This window comes from Lepeophtheirus salmonis, chromosome 13 (assembly GCF_016086655.4).
Source record: "Lepeophtheirus salmonis chromosome 13, UVic_Lsal_1.4, whole genome shotgun sequence".
Taxonomy (NCBI): Eukaryota; Metazoa; Arthropoda; class Copepoda; order Siphonostomatoida; family Caligidae; genus Lepeophtheirus; species Lepeophtheirus salmonis.
In genome coordinates this window covers 4699972-4721940 of record NC_052143.2, presented here as the reverse complement: position 1 = coordinate 4721940, position 21969 = coordinate 4699972, and the positions used below count along the sequence as shown (strand labels likewise).

General features: G+C 32.3%; 1 protein-coding gene across 2 annotated transcripts in view; it reads right to left on the bottom strand.

Moving 5' to 3' along the window:
- Window positions 1-599: 599 nt before the first annotated feature.
- LOC121127634 (latrophilin Cirl) overlaps window positions 600-21969 on the bottom strand; it is a 36095-nt gene continuing 14725 nt past the window's right edge. The window contains exons 2-7 of one of the 2 annotated variants that reach the window (XM_040723054.2): window positions 9576-9780; window positions 4893-5359; window positions 4221-4832; window positions 3014-3582; window positions 2369-2951; window positions 600-1744 (exon numbers count right to left, since the gene is read on the bottom strand). In XM_040723054.2, coding sequence (XP_040578988.1) covers window positions 1527-1744; window positions 2369-2951; window positions 3014-3582; window positions 4221-4832; window positions 4893-5359; window positions 9576-9780 — 2654 coding nt within the window. In that variant the 3' untranslated portion in view covers window positions 600-1526. The remainder of the gene's footprint in view (window positions 1745-2368; window positions 2952-3013; window positions 3583-4220; window positions 4833-4892; window positions 5360-9575; window positions 9781-21969) is intronic. The other variant, XM_040723053.2, reaches the window with a different exon arrangement.

The window sequence follows — 21969 nt, the reverse complement described above, 5'->3', positions numbered from 1 at the left end:
TCCTTAATTTCGTTTAAATAATGTCAAAAACTTATCATTTAAAATAATGGTGGTACTTGAAGATCAGGATATTTTCTCTGTTCATAAGTAATGTAAAAAGTTTGATAAACACTGTGCTACAACATAATTTTAGACAACCTTGTCTTGAAAAAACATAGTACCTTTATTTATGTTTCTATATGGACCAATAGTGTATATATGAAGATATGTCGAGTATCAAACTCCATTGAGTTTATTTTGGCAAACTAGTATCATGATTTGACCAAGGTGTTCATTTTATTCAACAACCTTGAAAGTGTAGTATAAAATACTTTGTTAATTAGGCTTATACAGTCGCAAATTGAGTCCCTTTCAACAGCTATACACCTAGTTATTCATTCTATTTGTTAACCAGATGGATTATGTAAGATTTATTGACGATGAAAGCAAACGGATCCTTACCTTTCGCTTTTATTTGATATTATTTTTGAACGACGTGAAGGAATCATAGGACAAATTCCAAGATGACTCATGATGCTAGTGCATGATGAATCACGATGTTACATTCATTCATATTTTTATTAGGCTTTGATAAATGAAATAAAATGACAAACAAGGGATTTTTTTTCCCGTAGTGAACAATATATTTATTATTATAGTAACTAATAATAAAGATTTATTAAACTTCGTTCAATTGTACATAAAACGATTACAAATATTATGTAGTAGACAATGATTTTTTGAGAACATAATTTGGCGAGAAAGAATCGCTTTTAACGTAACAATCAGTATTATAATAAGAATAGAATATATTTGTATAAAGGCTTTCTTTAAAAATTATTCATCATTTAAATAAAGTTAACTTTTTTTTTTCTTCTTCAATAAAGAGTAGTAAATAGCTGTATATTATTATCACATATAATGTTTTTGTTTTTTAATAAGAATAATGATTATTAACGAAGAATCTTTGGCTATCGAAGAAAAGAGAGGAGGGATGAAAAAACATTGAGGGGACTAGAGACAGAGATGGATATTTTGTAACATACAACATACATATGTAACAAACACGGAATGAATGAATTTCCTAAACAATAACAGAGAGGTTTTTATCGTTCATTATTAGATTCCTAGGAGTCAAGTCATAGCCTTCATCGTCACTAAAATCACTAATTCGTTGAAGATCCGAAACAGTGTCATCACTACTACTTTCACTGGATCCCCCAAGAGCGTTCCTATGATGTAGCTTGCCCCCACCGCCACTGGCTCTTTTGAGTCCATTCCGAAAAAGAGTAGAGGAGGAGATGGGTGGAAAGATGCTGTGTTGCTGTTGACTATTTAATCCACTCATAGGAGGAGGAATGGGATTATTGAGAGAAGGAAACTTTGGAGCGTCTATTTCCGCATAGACATGACACTCATCCAAGGTAGTAGAGTCCGTATGGACGGCATGCGAGGGACTGGCATTGTATGAGGAAGAGAAACTACCCGTCTCGGAGGAATAATACTGATGATGACGAGGTGTGGTTCTTAGCTGAGGTGATCCTGAATCAAGGACATCCTGCTTCCGACGGAATGCCCCGGGGTTGACCGTGATAGAGGGGCGCTTCCCGGTAAGGGGGGAACTCCCTTCTTCCCATTTTTGATGAGGACTGTGGGGGTTGAGTGTGGATGTCCCCCGGAGAGCGACGCTGTAGCCGGGAACTCGATGAACTCCCGCTGACTCCCGAGCTAGACGACTCCGAATGGTAAGCGTATTCCCGCTCATCTGTAAAAATAAAATATAGGTGAATCTACTTAATGGCAATAAGCAAATGCTTGGTAAAAAAAAAAATGAATATAAACCATCACCAACACCAAGGTTTAGAAGTTAATATTGTACTTTTATTCGTACAGAGTTGTTAGTTAGTTAGTCATTTAAAATGAGTGAACCCGTGTGAATGAAAAAATATATTTGTATGTACTATCCATAGGTGTAATGTTTGAACTCCTAAAGAAATAATATTCATTACTGAAAATCACGAAGTTGTTTTTTATATTTTCCTTCGGTTATTAAATGTGTAATATTATTTTTATTAGATGAAGGCTCGAAAAAAAGGAGTGAGACTCTCATAATTTGGTATGAATATACACAATCTCTAGGATACATCACGATTTTGATCTCATAGGGAGCGTATAAAGAGAGAAAGAAAGGTTATCAAGAGGGAGAAATAAATTGGGTTCCTTCTATAAATTATGAGGAAAGAGTAGTAGTCGAATCTTCATCTTCCCTTTGCCATCGACGCAACGGTCTTTTTGTTAGTCATTGGTTATTAGGTATAGTAAAACTAAGAGAATTGCACCGGATTTCCCCATTTTCTTTCTATAGAATAATGGTTATTTTTTTTTTTACCTGAGACAAGAGGGTATTTATACTCTTTATCTTCTCTCCTATTTGGATACAAAGGATTATTGAGCTTCTGGGGAGGTGGAGGAGGGGGTTGGGAATGGTGGTGCATTTGGGGTAGGTTATTGTTGAGAGGAACAGGAGGATGACTCATGAAATGTCCACTGATGGGAGATCCGCCATAGGCAGTCTCAAGTATGACACAATTAGGATTGTTGTTAGGAGGAGTATTGTTTCCGTAAAGGACATCTTGATACTGATGGTGAGGAGAGGGGATCTCTTGGTGATGAATATGGTGATGATTATTCAATGACATAACGGTTGGATTGTTGTAGTGAAGGATACCCACCCGATTGCTATCCGCTGAAAGAGCTGTCACCATACGAGAAGGAAGGGTGGTAGAGGTGGAAGATCCAGAGGAAGAAGAAGCAGTCGTTGTTGAGGCATTGGCTCCAGAAGAGGCAGCCTCCATTAGAGTAGCTCCTGTATAAAGATCTCGGCTCTTATCACTGTTTTCACGATCCATACAAATGCAGCAACAACAGCCGCATCCTGACTTTTTAAATAGTTTACGAATCTGCTTTCGGAACTATGTATAAATCAAAACAGTAATCATAATTACGAAGACTATAAAATGCATGCATCTCTTACCTGAATGACTATCAACACTAAAATGAGAAAACAAATGACAGAGACGATATAAGTAGCTATTTCCAAACTGATAATATCACTAAAACTCCCAGTTGAAGTATGAATGGATTTTTCATCTGGAAATCCACCAAGTGACTCCTTTGCAGTCACAAGAGCAAACATTCCAGGAGAATTGCATGAACACTTGACATAAGATGTCTCCCTCTCCAGAATGTAGCATCCCTCAAGAGACCAATCTCCAATATCCTCGTCCCATCGACTACAAGATGGAGGAGGGCCTCCACTTCGATTGTGATGGAAATGAATGGAGAGTCCAATATCCTTTTCCTCCCGGTTATTTTTACGTCGCACATCCGCAGATATAACACGTGACACAAGATTCGCTTCCAATTTCTTTGGAGGAAGGAGGTAATGTAGATCCTTGTAGGAGAAAAAGACCATTTTGTTTAGCTCTTTCTCATCTCCAGTGAGAGATATGGAAATTGAATCCTGATTTCCAAACCACTCGGGTGTGTTGGGAGTTGAAGGAAAAGTTTGGGAGTTTTCGGATGTAGAAGAAATGGCCATAACTGCCAAGAGAGGGAGAGATAAGTAAAGCGCTTATAAATTTAATCAAGGAAATTGGGGATTGCTTCCCTCTAATTCTTTCAAAAGTTGAGGGGAAGTATTGCTACTTTTTGTAACTCTGTAAAACAATCAGGGCTATCAATTTCATCGAGTATGTTGAGCGAAGGGAAAAATACAGAATACATAAGTACTTACATATAATGCATAAAGGAAGTTATTATACAAATTTAAGTTTCATGATCTTATGGAAAAAAAAAACAGAGTCACAGATCAAAAGAATTTACTACTACGAAAACAAAAACACATCTATTATTTCATTTCATTTTTTAAAGAAAAAAAAGTTACAGGACAAAGACGTTCAGAAGATTAAGACTTATTTTTTGCATTGCTTTAAAAAATCGTAAGGATACCTTGGACAATCTTCATTTATTTACTATTTTTTCTCAAGAAAATGTATGTACGAGTACATTTTGGATATTTATATGAATATATACGTATGCATTTGAAAGGAACAATCCCATTCTATTAAGTCTTAATTTATGACCAGAACGAAAAATAAATACTCGGATTTGTGTTTTGTATTTTTTTTTTTTACTTTATGTTTGGAGGCAAAAAATATGTATATATATATATATCTTACCTGCGTTATTTGTAGATTCATAAACAATCTCAGGCTCCTCAAGGGAATCTGCCCATAGAAATGCACAATCCTCAAGTACCGACACCATGTCAGAAGCAACCTTTGATCTTCGCGAAGTCTCTGACAAATCCTTCCAAACAAGATGATTATTTAGAAGATTAGATGCAGATCGAAAAATATTTTGAAATACATCCGACACAAAGGAGGCTTTGTTATAAAAGTTTTCCTTGTGTCGGATCAAATACTGTAATCGATTGGAAATGGATTTGACCACGGATACAGAAGTCTCTAGGTCACCACCAAAGAAACGCTTCCCAGTTAAAATAGATAGACGAGATGCGATTACGCTCTCTGGCTCTTCATTTCGAACACTAGCCTCTAATTCTGACATTGTGTGGGATTTACAATCACTCATATCTGGTTGAGATGTTTCTCGTTCTTCGTCATGGCCGCAGATCCATCTAGCTAAACCTGTCGTACCTTCCGGACAGGGTTGGATGGATACCTCGCCAGGGGAAGTTCGGTTCCAATAGAGGAAACGGGAATGTACAGGAGGACAGCCTGAATTAAAATCACTCGAAGGATCATCGAAATGATTATTTTGATTGGATACTAAGGAAAAAAGGTCATGATAATGTTCTATTTGATAAATCTTTAGTGAGGTCGCATTACCTATTTCTAATTGATCAACATGAGCCAATTCATTGACCCTTACACCTGGATCCTCTGAATTGGCTTCACTGGTTGAGCTAACAACAGGAGTGGTAGTTGTTGATGTTGTTGGTTTAGGCGTTGTAATAGGTATCCTAACAGGGGTTGTAGCCTGAACTAAAATAGGCTTTCTACGTTGTGAAATGTCTAAATCGTTCTCATCCTCTATGTCCTCAAAATCCTCTTCATATTCCAAGTCATCTTCATCGTCATTCAGATCTTCAAAATATGAGTCCTTATTATCCTGCCACAAGTTACCAGCAGCACCCTCTAACAGCCATGAGGGTAGTCGCGGCGTTGTTCCTGAATGGAGTCCAGATTGAGTGATACAGGCATAGTGAACTTCCAAATACTTTCGTACACCTGCACAGGGCTCACCAAACACGTGAGAATTTACTTGCATTGTACAATTAGATAAATTGTCACACCTAGAATAATAAAATAATATATATAAGGGTGTCTGCAAGTTTTACATATAAGATACATGACGTATCCAGGAAATTATGGAGGGCAATTATGTATATACAGCATATGTAGAAGAGAGGATCCCAAAAGGAATCCCTTCACGCAGGAATTCCATTTATGTACCTACATATATTTTTTGGGTATAAAATAGGAAGGGATATTGCATCAAAATTATTATTTTTTTATTGTTCAAATTGGAAAAAATATGGCCAAGAAACAGAGTTGTAACATTCTGCAGTATAATCTCTGTACTACGTGCCGCTTATTTAATTATATCTCTCTTAAAGTCCAAGACATTTAGTTCAACATTTGACGCTCTGAAAGTGTTACATAAATAATAGTACATTCATAAAGTATATACTACGTACATTTGGTTAATTGAGTTTACAACTTAATAGACAGATGTTTGCATAAGTTCTTATCCACTCTGTAAAATATATTTTATAATTATTATTTTTTCCAAAAAAGTCATGACATTAAAAGTTATAACCCTGTCTATCTAACCTTGTATGTAAAGACACCTAGTAGAACCATCTAAGTTATATCTATTTCTCTATTACTGATTAATCAATATTATTTATTACATTGAAAAAAGGTAGGGTTTTATTTACTCTTTCATAGATCCTACATGACGAAGTGTACATCAATAAAAGGATTTTCACATTTTTGATGCATTTGAGCTCTTGAAAATGTCAAAAAAATTACTTTACAATATTAATCAATGTTAGACAATGAGTTATATGACTATTAGAAGGGTACAAGCTAAATCACACATCGGGTTGCAAAGAAAAATGCCATTTTTAAAGAGAAATAATTGTTGGTAAACACATATTAATTATACATTTATAACATTCTGTCCGTATTGTTATGTTTTAATTTGACGTAAGTAAAATTTGTAATATTTCGTGATTTCAACGGTCCTGCTGTAGACACAAACTGATGCATTTTCAAGTTCCCCCCTCCAAGTGATGCACAGTGCTCACACATCATATAAGAGTACAGTACGTAAAATATACAATTGCATATATTCAACCTCTAATTGGGTATTAAAAATGCAGTTATTTCACTCCTTCTATAGTACATATAATTGTATATCACACATATATTATGTCTGTGATGTATATAGCATCAATAGCCAAATGGAAAATACATAGATATGTAATAATACGTATTTACATATAATATTAAACATACATCGAATTACTTTAGATAGGATTAGTGTAGATGCTTTTTTAATACAATCATGCGTGATATGTTAAAGATAATTTTAGCTAGTGTTTGAGTCGAGTTTTTCTTGAACTCAAAAAAATACTTGATTTTACTCAAACCAACAACTCTATCAAAAATGCTCAAAGTCGCCCAATTTTTTTTTTTTTTTTTTGAAAAGTTGGGTAAACTTGAACGTCTTAAATTAATAGCCCCATTATACAACTTTGCAGTTTAAAATATCAAGAAAAGGAGAATAAAAGAGTTCGACTGGGTCATTGGAACAAAGTAGAATCCATTTTCACCAAAATGGAAAAAATAATGAACTTTACCAGCTGATTAGGTTCTGTCATAAAAAAAGAGCTTGATATTTGGGGACACTTTTAAGAAAAACAGATAGCGTTTACTTCTTGTCCAAGAAGTTGAAACTTGTATACGTAAATAGTATAAATTTTAATTTCTTTGTCTTAAAATCCACTATTTAATTACAACACTGGTCATTCCAACTATTAACACTATTACCCAGTGGTCTCTTGAAATCTAAACACTTAATAAGTCAATAATTAATAGAGGTTGAGTTATTGAAATTAATCATATTTTGATATATTAAAGCCTAAACAATTCTTTACAGAACAAAACACATTTGATTTTTCTAGCTTACGTACAAGTCGAGAAAATGAAACTTGAATGTGATCACCGAATTTCCAATCGTACACTCAAAATAGTTAAGTGTCTCCAGGATCAACGTATACATACTCCTTCAGAAAGTCCAAAAGTTTGAGAAGAAGAAGGGCTCTGTCAAAAAGACAAAACTGGACGAGTTAAAGAAAACTGCCCAGGCCAATCCCTTCAAGTCTATGTGGGCTCATGCAAGATATCTCTGGGTTTCACAAAGACTGTCCAGAGAGCTATCAAAAAGTCATTGTAAAGAGCCTTGTGAAGGAGGAGAACCCACTTTTAATACTAGCAATAAAAAGAACACATCTCCTCTGTTGCAAAACTCTTTAGGATGAGTTTTGAATGAGTCTTTTGAGTTCTTTTTTAACACTTTTGTCCCCTAATCCCTACAGCTTTTGGATGCATGTCGAGGGAAAGGCTTGGAGTGTCCGTCATCCAAACACCCAGGCCCTCAAAGCTACTGGCAGCCAGTAATGGGACACCATGAGAGAGGACTACACCCGCAGCAGGTTCCAGGCCTTCTGGCCCCAGGAAGACATCAAAGTCACTTAGAGAAGCAACATAAATGATTAAGAGAGCTCAGACACACGTCTATGTATTTATAACATAAGTTTTATTGAAATTATATTGTTTAGTAATTTATTATATATTGCTAAAGTGTTCAGACTTTAATGGACCATTCAGTAAATTATACTTCATTTAAAATTATTCTTCTCATTTTTTGTTTACAACTTGTACACAGCAAATACAACGTAATGAATTTTAAATCTTATGTACATAGCGATAAAGACTAGTTTTGTGGAGGTTTTTTTTGTTTATTGTGGTCATAGGGTTTGACTCACATGTACGATACATATTTACTTGCAAAAATAATTGATTTCCCTATGATTATGGTGCTAAATATATCATGCTTCATTACTTTGTTTTTTTTACTACAAAATAAAAATAATAAAAAAGTAATGCATATAAAAAATTCTTTGTCATAATCATCCAATTTTATTTGAGTGTGTTTTTGTTGAAGGACAGAGATGATGGTTGGGAGAGGCTATCAATTACAGAGTCACTAGTCTTAGAAGTAATCCTTGCATACTATGTATTTCCATCATAACTCATATAACAAAAGAGCATCATCTAACTATGTACTTATTTATACATATATATGTGCAAGATTTAGAGAAGGGAGACCTAAGGTCATCCTCATTTCGTTACGCCCAATTTGCATGCGTGAATCCTCAAGGACGCTTTCCTTACAGTGATGCAAAGGCAGTACATATATATACACGAGTCCAATGCTAAGTATCATGAGTTAGTTGGGTTCTTCCCTAATTATTCTATATAGTACTTATTTGGAATTTAAGCTATGAACGTTCAACACGCTAGTAAAAGGTCCTTAGTAGGCATGTGGAAAATGTCGAAATCCCCATGAGGATACATTAAAAAAAAAGAGATGGTAACTTGTAGTGTTGCGTCGGTCCGTATTTAGGACGTAAAACTACAGTTTTGTCTCGTTCCGGTACAGTTTAGTCCTGAATATCAGTCCTAAAAGTTTTAAAGTTTGATCCTGCATTACGTTATTCAACTTTATTTCCATTTTTTATAAATCAGTTCTAGTACGGACAGTCCGAAGAATAGATAAAGAAATATAATGTTCACAAGGCCTGACGGTCTTATGGACCAGTCCCAAGGACTGATGGGACCAATACTGATTGAAACGAATAAATAAGGGCTGAGTCAACTCTTGAAATTTGTAAGGTATTAGTGCTCTTATTAATTATTTCTCCATAATTTAAAAATTCAAACGTATCAATGAGAAAGGAGTATTACTCTAGTGAATTCTGTCAGAAGATATGTTGTTTATCAAATTTGCCAAAATATACATCTTTTTTATTTACAATTCCAACTCACCTACTCCTTTGCACATTAGGTGTTTTTTAAATCTGTATTTGACTATAAAATGCCCCTATAACCCCCCCTGCACAATTCACGGTCAAAGTTGAAACTTTCATCGTGCAGATTATCCTTATTCTAGACAAATATTTATATATATTTTTTTACAAAGATCACATAGATAAAAGAGAGAATACATGATAAAAAAGTTACTGTAATTTTTTTGGGACACACTAATTGTCGTATCTTTAAACTACATATTATTTGAAAAAGAATGTTCATTACATGTTTTGTATGTATGTATACCTAAAAAGACTCAAGAAAAGATCAATAACCATTAACGCACAGAAAATAACGACCCACTCTGTTCAAAATCAACTAAGAGAGGTGACACTTAAAAATACGTACTTGGATTGAAGAATTCCAGTGGTTTGTGGAGACATACAATTAACAGAGAGTTCTGTAGAGCCATGTTTGTTGCAAACAGCCAGAGAGAATCGTCCATAATTTGCTCGGATAACTCGAATACGCTCGTGAACTTTACAACCAATTGTTATTTGTTCACTCTCACAGCGATAGTCCTTTTTATAGCGGGTTCCATCCGGTGCCTTACCTACAAATAAATGAATAAAAAAACATTAGCAATTAACACACTTTGTCAAACCAAGGGATTCAATAATAGAAGCTCTTAGATATTTATGTCCATATGTACCTACTTATTCGTAATTACACTTAAAGGAGAAGATAAGCTTCAATCCTTTTTGGATACACCTAACTATAAAAGTAATTTATGATCCAACAGTGCCCAAGAAAAAGGGGTAATGATTTATAAGAACTTTTGAAAAAGCATTTGGCATCAGGGATTGCTTGTAGAGGAGGGAAGTAAGTGAGTACCCAGTTTGTTAGAGATGGTATTCATATAACTAAGTACTAAATAGATACAAGACTCCCGGAGTTTCTTTATATCTCTTACAAATGTACATATGTGTTAAGTTCACATACAAAAAAATATCAAAGAAAAGTAGACATGACCAATCTCTTTTTATACATTTCATAGACATATTTCCGTCATTTATAGTCTTTGTATTTAAATTTCTGGGATGAATAGAAATAGCCAAGAATGTCAACTATAGTTTAAATTCTTTTTTTTTATTTGTAGTACACCAATATTAACTTTCAAATATAATAAATCCATTTTGAATTATTTCATTGTAATTACGAATTCTTGCTACTTTCTGTGCAAAGGAACAGCTGGTTAATCAAATTTGAAATGTAATCCAGACACAATTTCGTAAAAAATTCATTCCAGCTTACTTTTATGTTGAGAGGCCGTATATACTAATGAAAAATACGTAGACTTATCATTTATGTATGTAAAGGGTAAAATTTTGAAAGCTCCTTCTTTTCAGTACTGACAAATTTTCCAAGTTGTTACAAAAGTTAACATAATTAATTATAATTATAATTAATAATAATTCATTATACTTTTTTAAATAAGTTCTTTGTGCATCCCTCGGATATTAAATCGTGTACAAGGTGTAATCAAAAAAAGAGAAAAATATTACTTGTGACAAATATCAAACAATTATTGGATTTTAATCAATGTTCCTTCAATTGGGGAGATGGAGTTGACCTGATTAAGTATAAATAAACATTATAGTATTACATTTAGACAATCTAACCTAGGAATTTTGAGTGAAATCCTATACAAAATGTATATTTCTTTCTCTAGGAATGACCTGGGCGAGAATCTATGCACATTGAGATCAAGAGAATATTTTCTCCCGTGAACGTTGTCCTTGAGCTACGTCAATTCCACTGGATTTTCGATATGTGAAAAAAGAAATATTTAACTCTCTTTGGTGAAAAATACTATTTGACGAGTAGTATGTAACTCATTCTAAGATTCATATTCTTTTAACTATACTAAATTTAACTACATAATGAATAAATAATATTGATAGATAGAAAGGAAATGATTTAATAAAAATTATTGAATGTTAATTAAAATAACTGATGTTAAAATAATATAAGATGTTTTAAAATAAATAAATTACAACTTACACAATCTGGTGTTACAAGATACAACCTGCAAAAAGTTGCAATTTGTACACAATATCCCCTCTGTACAATCTGGTTTATTGCAAAATATCACAATATCCCCTCTGTACCTTTATTGTATATCACAACCTTTTCTCGAAAAATATATATAAAAAAATAGGCCCTAAATATGTTGGGAATTGTTCCCTGCTTACTTAAAATTCTATCAATGCAACAGATTCCAAATCTTATCCGCTTCATCACTCTGTAAAGAAAGTCGTGGACATTGTGAGCTACTCTGTCGAGCTTATCTGTATGATCAGGAGGGTGATTATCAGAGGTGAGAGCCTCTTCAAGAAGACACAACAAGATTGTCACTGAAGACTTCTTGACATGTATGGCCTTTGTAATTGAAGCCAGGAGTTGCAAGAAGGAAAAAAAAAGACGTTGGATACTAAAAACCCTGGAGGGGATTACAAAGGGCAATAAGACTCAGCACCTAGCCATAATAATTCAAGCTTGTTGCAGAGGAAACCCCAGCAATTTATGGGCTCCAAACTTGTGGGCCCCCTTATCACCAGACTGCTTGCCACTAGAATATGGGAGTTGAGAAGGAGTGGGCTGATATGTCGAACGACTACGTCATCAAGGTGTGCAAGGCCTTCATGCTCAGACTGCATGCCATGGTGAAAACAGAAGGAGAACATTTTAAGAAATAATTATTGATATTATAAGGTCTTATTATAATAAAAAATACTCCTAATACTTTGAATTAAATCTTACACATACTGTAGGTACCTATTTTATTAAAATCATTCTTACTGACAATATATAAAAAAAAATTCAGTGTTTTAAGGTATAAAAATTACATTTTATATATTTAAATAAGACACGAGTGATAAATGACAAATCAAGAAGAAGAAAGTAAGACTTTTCCATATTTCACTCTATATGTACATATCTAAAAAATATATGTAAGTAAGGTAAAGTTTAATTAAAAAGGTGGAAAGCTGAAAAAAGATGAGAGAGGATCATGAAAAATGATCCAACATTTTTATCATGACATAGGAGAACGTCTCCCTTATTATTCCACTTGAACCCCACTACATAATATGTACATAATTATATATCATCATTATCATTCTATGAAAAAAAAAAAAAAAAATGGAGTGAAATAAATAAATAAAAAAACGACATTTTGTACTCTATAACGACTACTACTACAAGGTAGCACCTAGTGGCAATTTTCGCTTAGTCATTCAAGTATGGAACAACATATTATCATAATAATAATAGCAGCGGCAGTGGGCGTTTAAAAGTACTTTATCATAATAATATAAAAATATATTTATATTGAATAAAGATAATAACAGCTTTGAAGAATTAATGTTAGTAGTGGAGTAGTAATAAACTCTTAGTATATGTATGTGTTTAAGTCACCGAACCTCAATCCCTCACGGAACCTTGAGTCTCCTTAATCAATATATATAATCAATTATGTTTTATCAAAATATGATTACAATGCATCTTTCTTGTCATATAAATATATAGTCATGATGAGTAAAGGGGAGTAGTTTTGTAGGGTGTTCTTTCTCATCGTCATCAATGCCATGTATAGAGATCCTTTTCTTTTATATGGAGAAAGAAAGATGGAAAAGTTTGATCCTTTCTCTAAATTTAATAATCATTGCTCCTACCTACTCCTACCATTAGGTATGTTCATATATTAAAGATCTTGAGCAATGTTCATTATTTCCCATAATCATATTCATGATTTTTATCTCATTCCCTTCCCTTCAAACAAAGTTATGACTATGAATCCCTCTTTTTGAAAGAAAAAAAACCCACTTATGAACAAGATATAGACTAAATCTACGATCCTTTTTCAACCTTTGTTCCTCACCAATCAGTAGATCAGGACGACACTTTTTAAATAGCAATAATTGTGAAACATTGCGTGATTATAGTGTCACTATTTGTCTTGTGTTGTCCCTTATTTATTCGGTCCGGTTCAGTATCCGGACCGGTCCTATCGATCCATAGGAATGTCGTTCCTTGGCGGAGGTCCCAGTAATATTTTATAAAATATCAATTGTTTTAGAAACCAAATAAGATCTATGAGGTATATATTAGGAAGTCCACATATTTGGCAAAAAAATATTCATTTTTTGATTACAATGCAATATAAAACAAATATATTTTACTCAGTCCGAAATATGGACCTACACAACACTAGTCACTTACTACGTGATGTTATTACAATAAAACTGCCGTAATTGGCTAAAATACCCCCGACAACAATTCAACTAGTGGGGTAAGTGGTAAATCTATTTCTATATACACGAAAAAACAGGAATGGCAGAAAAATTATGATTGTTAGCTGTAGAATATGTGTAGCCCAGTCAATGAAAGCTGTACTGGACCTTTTTGAAGACTAGGCGGGCACTTTTGTTACTTCTTTTTAAAGGCGCACTTATTCTTCTTTTTTTTAAATTGTATTAAATTTATATTTTGATATATATATGATTTTATTTTGATATATATATGATTTGATTTTGAATTTCAAAATATTCTTATTTAGTTTTTATTTTAGAATAGAAAAAAGTTCTTACTATTGACAAATGTAATGCCCCCCCCACATTAAAAACTGGTTCTGAGCCTCTTATCCTTGGGTGTCCTCCTTCGTTGACCTCTTAAATGATGTTCCCTTACACCAAAAAAGGCAACCAAAGTAAATAATTAAATGCTTAGGAATAATATATAGTTGCTTAGCCATTTGATCCTAGTGATTATAGCTTTGGCGTAGCTAGAGTGGGGGATGAGATCATTTTGGATATTGCCTAGAGCTTCCAAAAGGGGGGTCTCATATAATATTATTAAATTATATTTTGTGTTCCCAATTTCTAACATTTATTATAGAAAAATATCAAACTAGGCTCTTAAGGGTATAGGACAATTGGAAGAATTATCTGATAATGTTGCTTCTATTATCAAGATGGAATTTACGTAATATCCCGTGTTTCTTGTGGAATACAAAATCAATTAGAAAAGGATTGCGTGCTTCAAATAAAGGTATCTCAACTTTTTTTTTTTTTTTTGAAAAAACATTTATATAATGATTATACTTATAACCATAATACAAATTGATAAGTATGACTGAGACTATGTACAATGTATATACATTGTCTGATGACCTTTGATCATATTAATTATGTGTTCCTTGCATGCCAAGAGTAACCTTCATCATCTCGCAACAAACCTCTTTCTATTCATCACCATACATACATAATATGTAGATTATTATAGAATCATCACCATAAATATCTATGGATTTTGCGCAAACTCTTCCACACCAAATATAGACATTAAAACGCATAAAGAGCTCCTTTATGACTCTGCTCGTATTTTGAAGAGAGTTAAACTAACTTCCTGCTGATATTACGTATAATATAATATGCTATATGAATTATAATAATACGCTATGTATGATGAAGAAACCTTTATAATAATTTTTGAAAGAAAAGAAATATACATAATTTAAAAGTAAATATTTTCTACGAGACAAAAATATTTATATATGTGTACCTAGGAATATCATTACTAAAGTTTATGAATGTATTATGCCTAATTAATTTATCAAAAAAAGCAAATATTTAATTATCTAAATTAATGTACATTTACACACTACATCAAAGTCCTTGTCCTATATTTGCATTATACAACACAACACTGCTGTTCATAGCTACAAGAATACAGAGAAGATTATACCTAAAAAAAACTTGGTTGCTCAAATCATGGTAAACATTCTACATAAATATCTATATAATCATATTATGGGTACCTATGTACAAAAAAGAACTAATTAATATTCTAGTGTTGACGCATAGCCAACAACAAATAAAAACAACACGATATCTTATTAGTATACTCATTGATAAATATATGTATATGTATAAAGGTACAAATTTGCAAATTTCCACTGTCTTATTTCTTCTTATATATATTATTTGATAAGGCAGGAACAAGGCGTTCTCTTGTAGCTGTTGATAAAGTATGTACGAGGAACATACATGTTGTTCCAAGACTGATTTTATGAACGGTTCTACGGTGAACCGATTGTGTTAATGTCTCAACTATCCAGTTATAGGTGTTCCATAGTTTTGGAATAAATTGTGAGATGTCATTGAATCAATATTTGCCATTAAAACACTCACAATTTGCTTATAAATTTCGGTCTGGACCGAATTTTTAATGTGACCTTTCCAACCCGAACTTCTTTAATGAACACAATTAGCCGGGTGAACACAAATTATAACGGTCGTAAATCCAGTATAGGATTTCCAAACAGAACCTCAATACTGGTGAATACTATTGCCGGTAAAAAGGTTGAAATTTGGTCCAAGACGGTTTTTTTAGTCACGATTGTTGTCTAGAGCCTTAGAAATGTAATCGATATCGTTCAATGTACCGTAAAGCATCATACTACAATTCAGAACTAATATCCTATTATTTTTTAAAAATGACGTCATTGTAGCGATGTTTGCTCCTTTCAAAACACATTTCACGTCATTAACAGTTAAAAAAAATCCATTTAGACCTATTTTCTTGAATGAATCCGATCAAAAAAACTTTTTGTGTCAGGTATTTAAAACAAACCTTTTCACAGTATCGGTAAAAAGACAGAATGAAATCAGTCCAAAAATAAAATAACAACGGTTTCGAACCGGTGCACCATTTAAATACCGACTATCAACACCCGTATGTACTCTAATAATACCTTTCGTAAAGGTATGCAACGTCAAAAATGTTGACGATCAGCAACTGTTACATACCTTTCTCACTCTGTCTAAAAAAAAGCAAAAATATAAAGAAATTATAGGGTTCAATTCTTTTCTTAGGAGAATGAAGAAAAAAATATATACATATAATAGAGTTATTAAGAGTCTCATATGTTCCCCCCTATTTTCTGAGGTATTGCCTTTTGCCAAGTTTTTATACGATATGAACATAATAACTTTATTTTTTGTATGTATTTTTTTTCTTACAAGAGACTATCAATTTGATGTTATGGAAATGATTATGCCTAAAAAAAGACTTCGATAATGAGAAACCTAGCACAAATATATATATATATATACATTTATTTACCAACCATTGATGGATTGAGGTAGATTTATCATCTCTCTCTCTCTCTCCCTGTGGGTGTATGTATATAAGTAAATGTAGTTTTCAAAAGAATTGAATGCAAAAATTAATAAATACTTTAATAATCAAGAATAGTGCTGGCTACTTGCGTAATAATTCTGCTGTTTTGATGAATTACTAACTATTTCCCAGGCTACAAACATACTTATATATATAGAAATTTAATTAACAAAAGGATTTTTGATGTTGTAAAAAAAAACATGAGATCTGCGTTGAATAAAAAAGAAGAACAAGAGATTTAACACCATTAAGATGATAATTTTAATGGATATCATTTGATATATAATGTATTTTTTTATAAGAAAAACAACCCAAAAATAATAAATAATAACAAAAAGATAGGAATTCTCTTGTGATACCAACTACTAATTAAACAAAAAATTATTTTTTTTAATTATAACATAACACTTAAATGTTAGTACGTTTAGGTGTAGTAGTCATCCAAGCTATATGTAATGTAAAGATGTTAATTATGATATCTTGTAATAAAAATAAAATACATATCAGTGCTGATGCTGAAACACATAGATAAATGATACGCATCTATAAAATATATATATTTTCATAAAAATATTTCTAGAACAGATATGAAAAAAAAAAAAATCCTTTCTTTAAAAAAATACCCCCGCAAAGCAAAGAGGCATAACTGTTCTTCATTTTTTTCCCCCTTCTACTTTGACGACAAGTTGCAGTATGACGTAAATGTTCTTACTTTCTAACCTACAAGTCTATGTCTTTTTTCTTTTTGTTATGTTGTACACATGTAGAAACATTCCTCTGTAATTATAGATTCAAAAGCCTAATAGCGCATGAATCTAAACAACTAGAGATCTTTTGTATATAATATACATACATAGACAGGCACATATATAAACCTAAGGTAAAATCAATTATTTCACAAATAATTAACGATTACATACATTTGTACATGGATAATTGGATATAAAGATGCATTTTCATCTCTGATTATATGCTGAGATAATTTCTACTTAAAGGTAAAATATTATATTACTATCCTGCTACCAGTTGTGTAACGTAAGTAGTACACGAGTTCGTACTTGAATCACTTTTCTATGGACTCAGTACCATGAAGACTCGGTCTTTAAGCTATATTGGCTCAGAATTGCACTATTTTTGGTTCATAGTTGTCTTAAAATACATGACATTTGGACACAGAATCGTTTAAGACTATTGCCCATCAGCTATACTTTACCAGTGCCGCTATTCCGCTATAAGGGCGATCCATACTACTTTATAATAAATATGTTGGGTCCAAGGCCCAAGGAACACCCATGGCTTACTTAAATAATTTTAGTGATGGGCAATTAGGATTTTCTTCCGTTTCAAACTCCTCGGTGCTATATGTAAAGTACTAGTTATTATCAATATTTTAAATCATTTGCGCACAGCTTTACAATCTTTAAAACTCCTCCAGTATCTTATTCTTTCCTTGACCTTATCGTGTACAAAAATATAATGAGCATTTGTAAGGACAGTATTAACTTTTTCATTGGCTGTCCCATAAATAAAGGTTAAAAAGTCATCACATTGGAGCTTACATCCCAAAGAGTTATCACAGCAAAAAGGGCATTCTCTACGATTGTCTTTAAAAAATTTACTTCCAAGTAAGATAAGTAAACCATTTTAGTGGCGAAGTGAGAAGTTTACAACTAAAATTTCATAAATGTTTCTTTTGATTCTTCTTTGCTTTGATGTATGAGTGACCATTCATAAGGTCAATACATCATACTTTTTGTATTAATTATTGAGGGCCAAGAAACACGTAATATATAACTTTAGTGATTAGCCATATTGATTTTGTTCGTGTCAACGCAATATGAATTGGGACTGGTCACTGAGCCTAAAAAAATCATCATGTTATTTACATATATGATGCGTCAACTTCAAAACAATCTTTATCAAGAATTGGAGAAAATCCCAGTGAATTTCTTTACTTCTTTTACAACACGCTGTTTCATAGACATATTTGAGTCAGTTATAGTCTTTCTGTACAAATTTGTGGGATGAGTTAAGATATCCAAGATGGCTATAGTTTAGAAGTTGTATTATATATAAAAAGTACTTATATTGGCCCCCATATGGTGTTTCAAATATAATCCATTTTGATTCTTTTATTATCACGATGCATACCGACTACTTGACGCGTCAATTGCGGTGCCCCAAAGCGTTAATAAAAGTAACCAGTTAATAGAAATTGACAATAATGTATCAAAGAATACAAATATAATCCAAAACTCCAGTTTGACAAACAAAAAATTGTATTTTTTGATGATGGACCATATGCAATGAATGCTGAAGTAGATAATTTGATCATTATTTGCCACTTAAGAGGACGACTTCGAATATATGTATCGATTCTAACTCGGTCATAGTATTGTTCATTATACCAGTGGTACTGCCTCATTTAACAGGGCAAGATACTATATTGTTGCGAGAAATAAATCCCACGGAGGCTCAAGTAAACGCATATGGAAAACCTTTCGAAAATACAGATACCTATTTTGGTATATGAATCAGTACAAAAATATTGCTATCGTGACAAAATGACTTGATTGCTTTCAAAACTACTAATTCGGTGAATCAACTATATAATTTTACCAGAGACCATTTGAGTCTGGGCAAAGATTCGAGATATTTTTAATAGACTAAGAATCTAGCCGGAAAAGGTGGACTCACATATCCCTCTAACTGATTTCACAATTATGTATGTGATAGATAAATTTGTGAATATATATGAATATTAGTCTTGTAACTCTTTCCAAGACCTTGTTTTTAGTCTGGTCTTAAATTATTTTTCTTGACCGATTGGGACCGATATTTTAGTTCAAACCACAATCTCAGATAGTAGATAGATACTTAATTGTTTTATAATTGTAAACCAATTTTTTGGGTCTAAATATAAATTTCCTTTCCATTCCCCAATCTATGGACCTACTTTCTCCCCTCTCCTAATTTATGCGTTGTACAAATATGATTTCTGTAACATATTTAACTTCATATGACGTCACTCTATGTGGATGTTAATTTTTTTAAAGATATGTACATAACGTCATCAACAATTCAACTATAGTATCCTTATAGACCCAATTTTAAATGAGACCGATATGTTTGTAAGACGGATCCATGCTAAATTTTTCTTTGGGATCGATCCAGACCAAATTATTTCGATCCACTAAAAATCCCAACAGTCTCATATGGATCTATAAATATCAAACCAAAACCCAACACTAATACTTATATACATACAATGTACATATATCTGTCTGTATTAGAGATATTAAGACGTTCAAATTTGTCTATTCAACGCCCATGTTCCATGAAGAAAAGACAAAACACAAAAATACCATAATTCTTGAGGAATATTTTATTATTTAATACCATATACATAACCATATTTTTTTTTTTTAAGTTTTACCACCCGTCGTTTCTCTTACTTCCTTCCTTTTTTTTCTGTCTCTCTCTCTCACACACACAACTTACAAACTTCTATTTTGAGTAGTAAGAAACAAAAAGAAGTTTATTCCAATAATATGTAAATGGACAACAGAAATAATTGTACTGTGTGTAGTAGGTACGTTAGGGCGGTTTGTATTTCAACTTTTTTTGAATTTCGATAACGTCTAGTTTACAACAGTTGTGATATGGTATAAGAATTACGAATGAAAATGCCACCCTTCTACAAGATCATCTTTAGGTCGTACATCACTATCAGATTATAAAAAAATACATTAATTTTGTAAATATATATAAATTTAGTTATTTTTTATAAAACAATTTTGATAGACATTGTTTTAAGCTATATAAAATGTTACAAAAGTTGTATTCTAAAATTTTCTTACCAAACCAAAAATGAGAAAAAAAGTAACAAAATTCGATGATCCATAAGGAAGATTTAGACAAAAATAATTAATATTTTTTTATTGGTTAACATAATGTCTATCATAATTAATAAATGCAAAATAAGGATTAATGCTGTATTTTAATCTTAATTTGAACGGGATTACAATATTGCATAGGTTATTTTTTTTAAATATCCCAATTTTTTAGAAGAAGTCATCATCGAAATTCGAAATAAGTACAAAAAGATACCGCCCTAACTTACATGCCATAGTATTATTATAGCCATAGACTTCCTTCTTGGGAAGTTTAATTCGATTGTAGAATCAACTGCAAAATACTAAATAGTCAAACATGGTGAATATACCCAAAAAATATAATGTAATCAGGTAGAAGATATGATTACATATGCACATATGTGTGCCTATACATATATAATCAAATGTACGTACATGTGTTAGAACGAATGTGCAAGAAACGTAGTAAAGTCCTACAATGTATAAAAGTTGTATTGGTCCATAAAATTGCAATTAAAAAAGTATTTCAAGGAGGCATCATTTTGTCCAATTGTATAGAAAAATACGTCAGTTTACCAATATAGAAAGAGTATTGATAAAAATGTGTTTGTAGCTTGGGCATATAAAAAAAAAAGAAACCGAAAATCAACGCATGAGAACCTATACAATTTGAACAAAGTTTTGTATCAGTTTAGCTGTTATGACGTTTCATTTTATCAGCTAAAAGAAGCTCCCATGAAATGGTAGGACTTAGGCTGTAATTAAACTGAAACTGTCCATCAAGGACTTACAATTATGACTCTGCAACAAATCCTCAGGGTTACTCTCCGTCTTTTACTAGAAAATCACGAATTTTCCATCAGGTTTTGAATATAACTTTATGCGGTAAAAAAGGAAGTTTATAACAGCTGACGAAAATAAAGTTCCTTCTTCTGATAACCAATTCCAAGAAACATGTGAGCTACAAAAATTACTGTATTTTCATCCCTTGGCAGGAAAGTTGTTTACTTATATTATTTTATAACCAAATTGACAGAGAGTGGCGACATCTTGCGGGAAAATAATACAACTCCCTGAATGATAATATTATTTAGTATAAAATATACTAATGCTACTCACACATAGAAACTGTGAAAACTTCAGGCTGTGCCTCCAAGCTACAGTCTGTCACACCACGTTGATGACACATAAATTTATTAGTTTGATTAGTCTCCAATAGAATTAATTTAGTAAATCTTACATATTTTCATGTCTAACATTCTTATTTAAAGTACATGTTATTCCTTTGGTGATGATTCACTAGTTGTCACATCATTCAAGAAGGATTCAGAGAATAAGTCATATATAGATCGAGCACGGTCATAAAATAAGTGAGAGCTCCGCGCAGTTTGTTATAGCTAATGACAAGAAGTGAACAAATATTTCCAGTGTAACTTCAAGAACACTAAAATATACAGAATATTTTGTTAGTCAGTTCATGGTTGATATTTCAGCTTAATATTTCCTCGTCGTTGCTTTGAAGGTAGATTGGTTGAAATCGAATCAGTTCTTGTTATGCTGTGAACAATTCTCGACAACTATTGAATTATATATTTATAGTTTGGACTTTTTTACGTTAAAAAAAAAAAGAAAAGTTGCGCAATAAAGGTAACAACATGATCTATATAAATATTAAGATATTT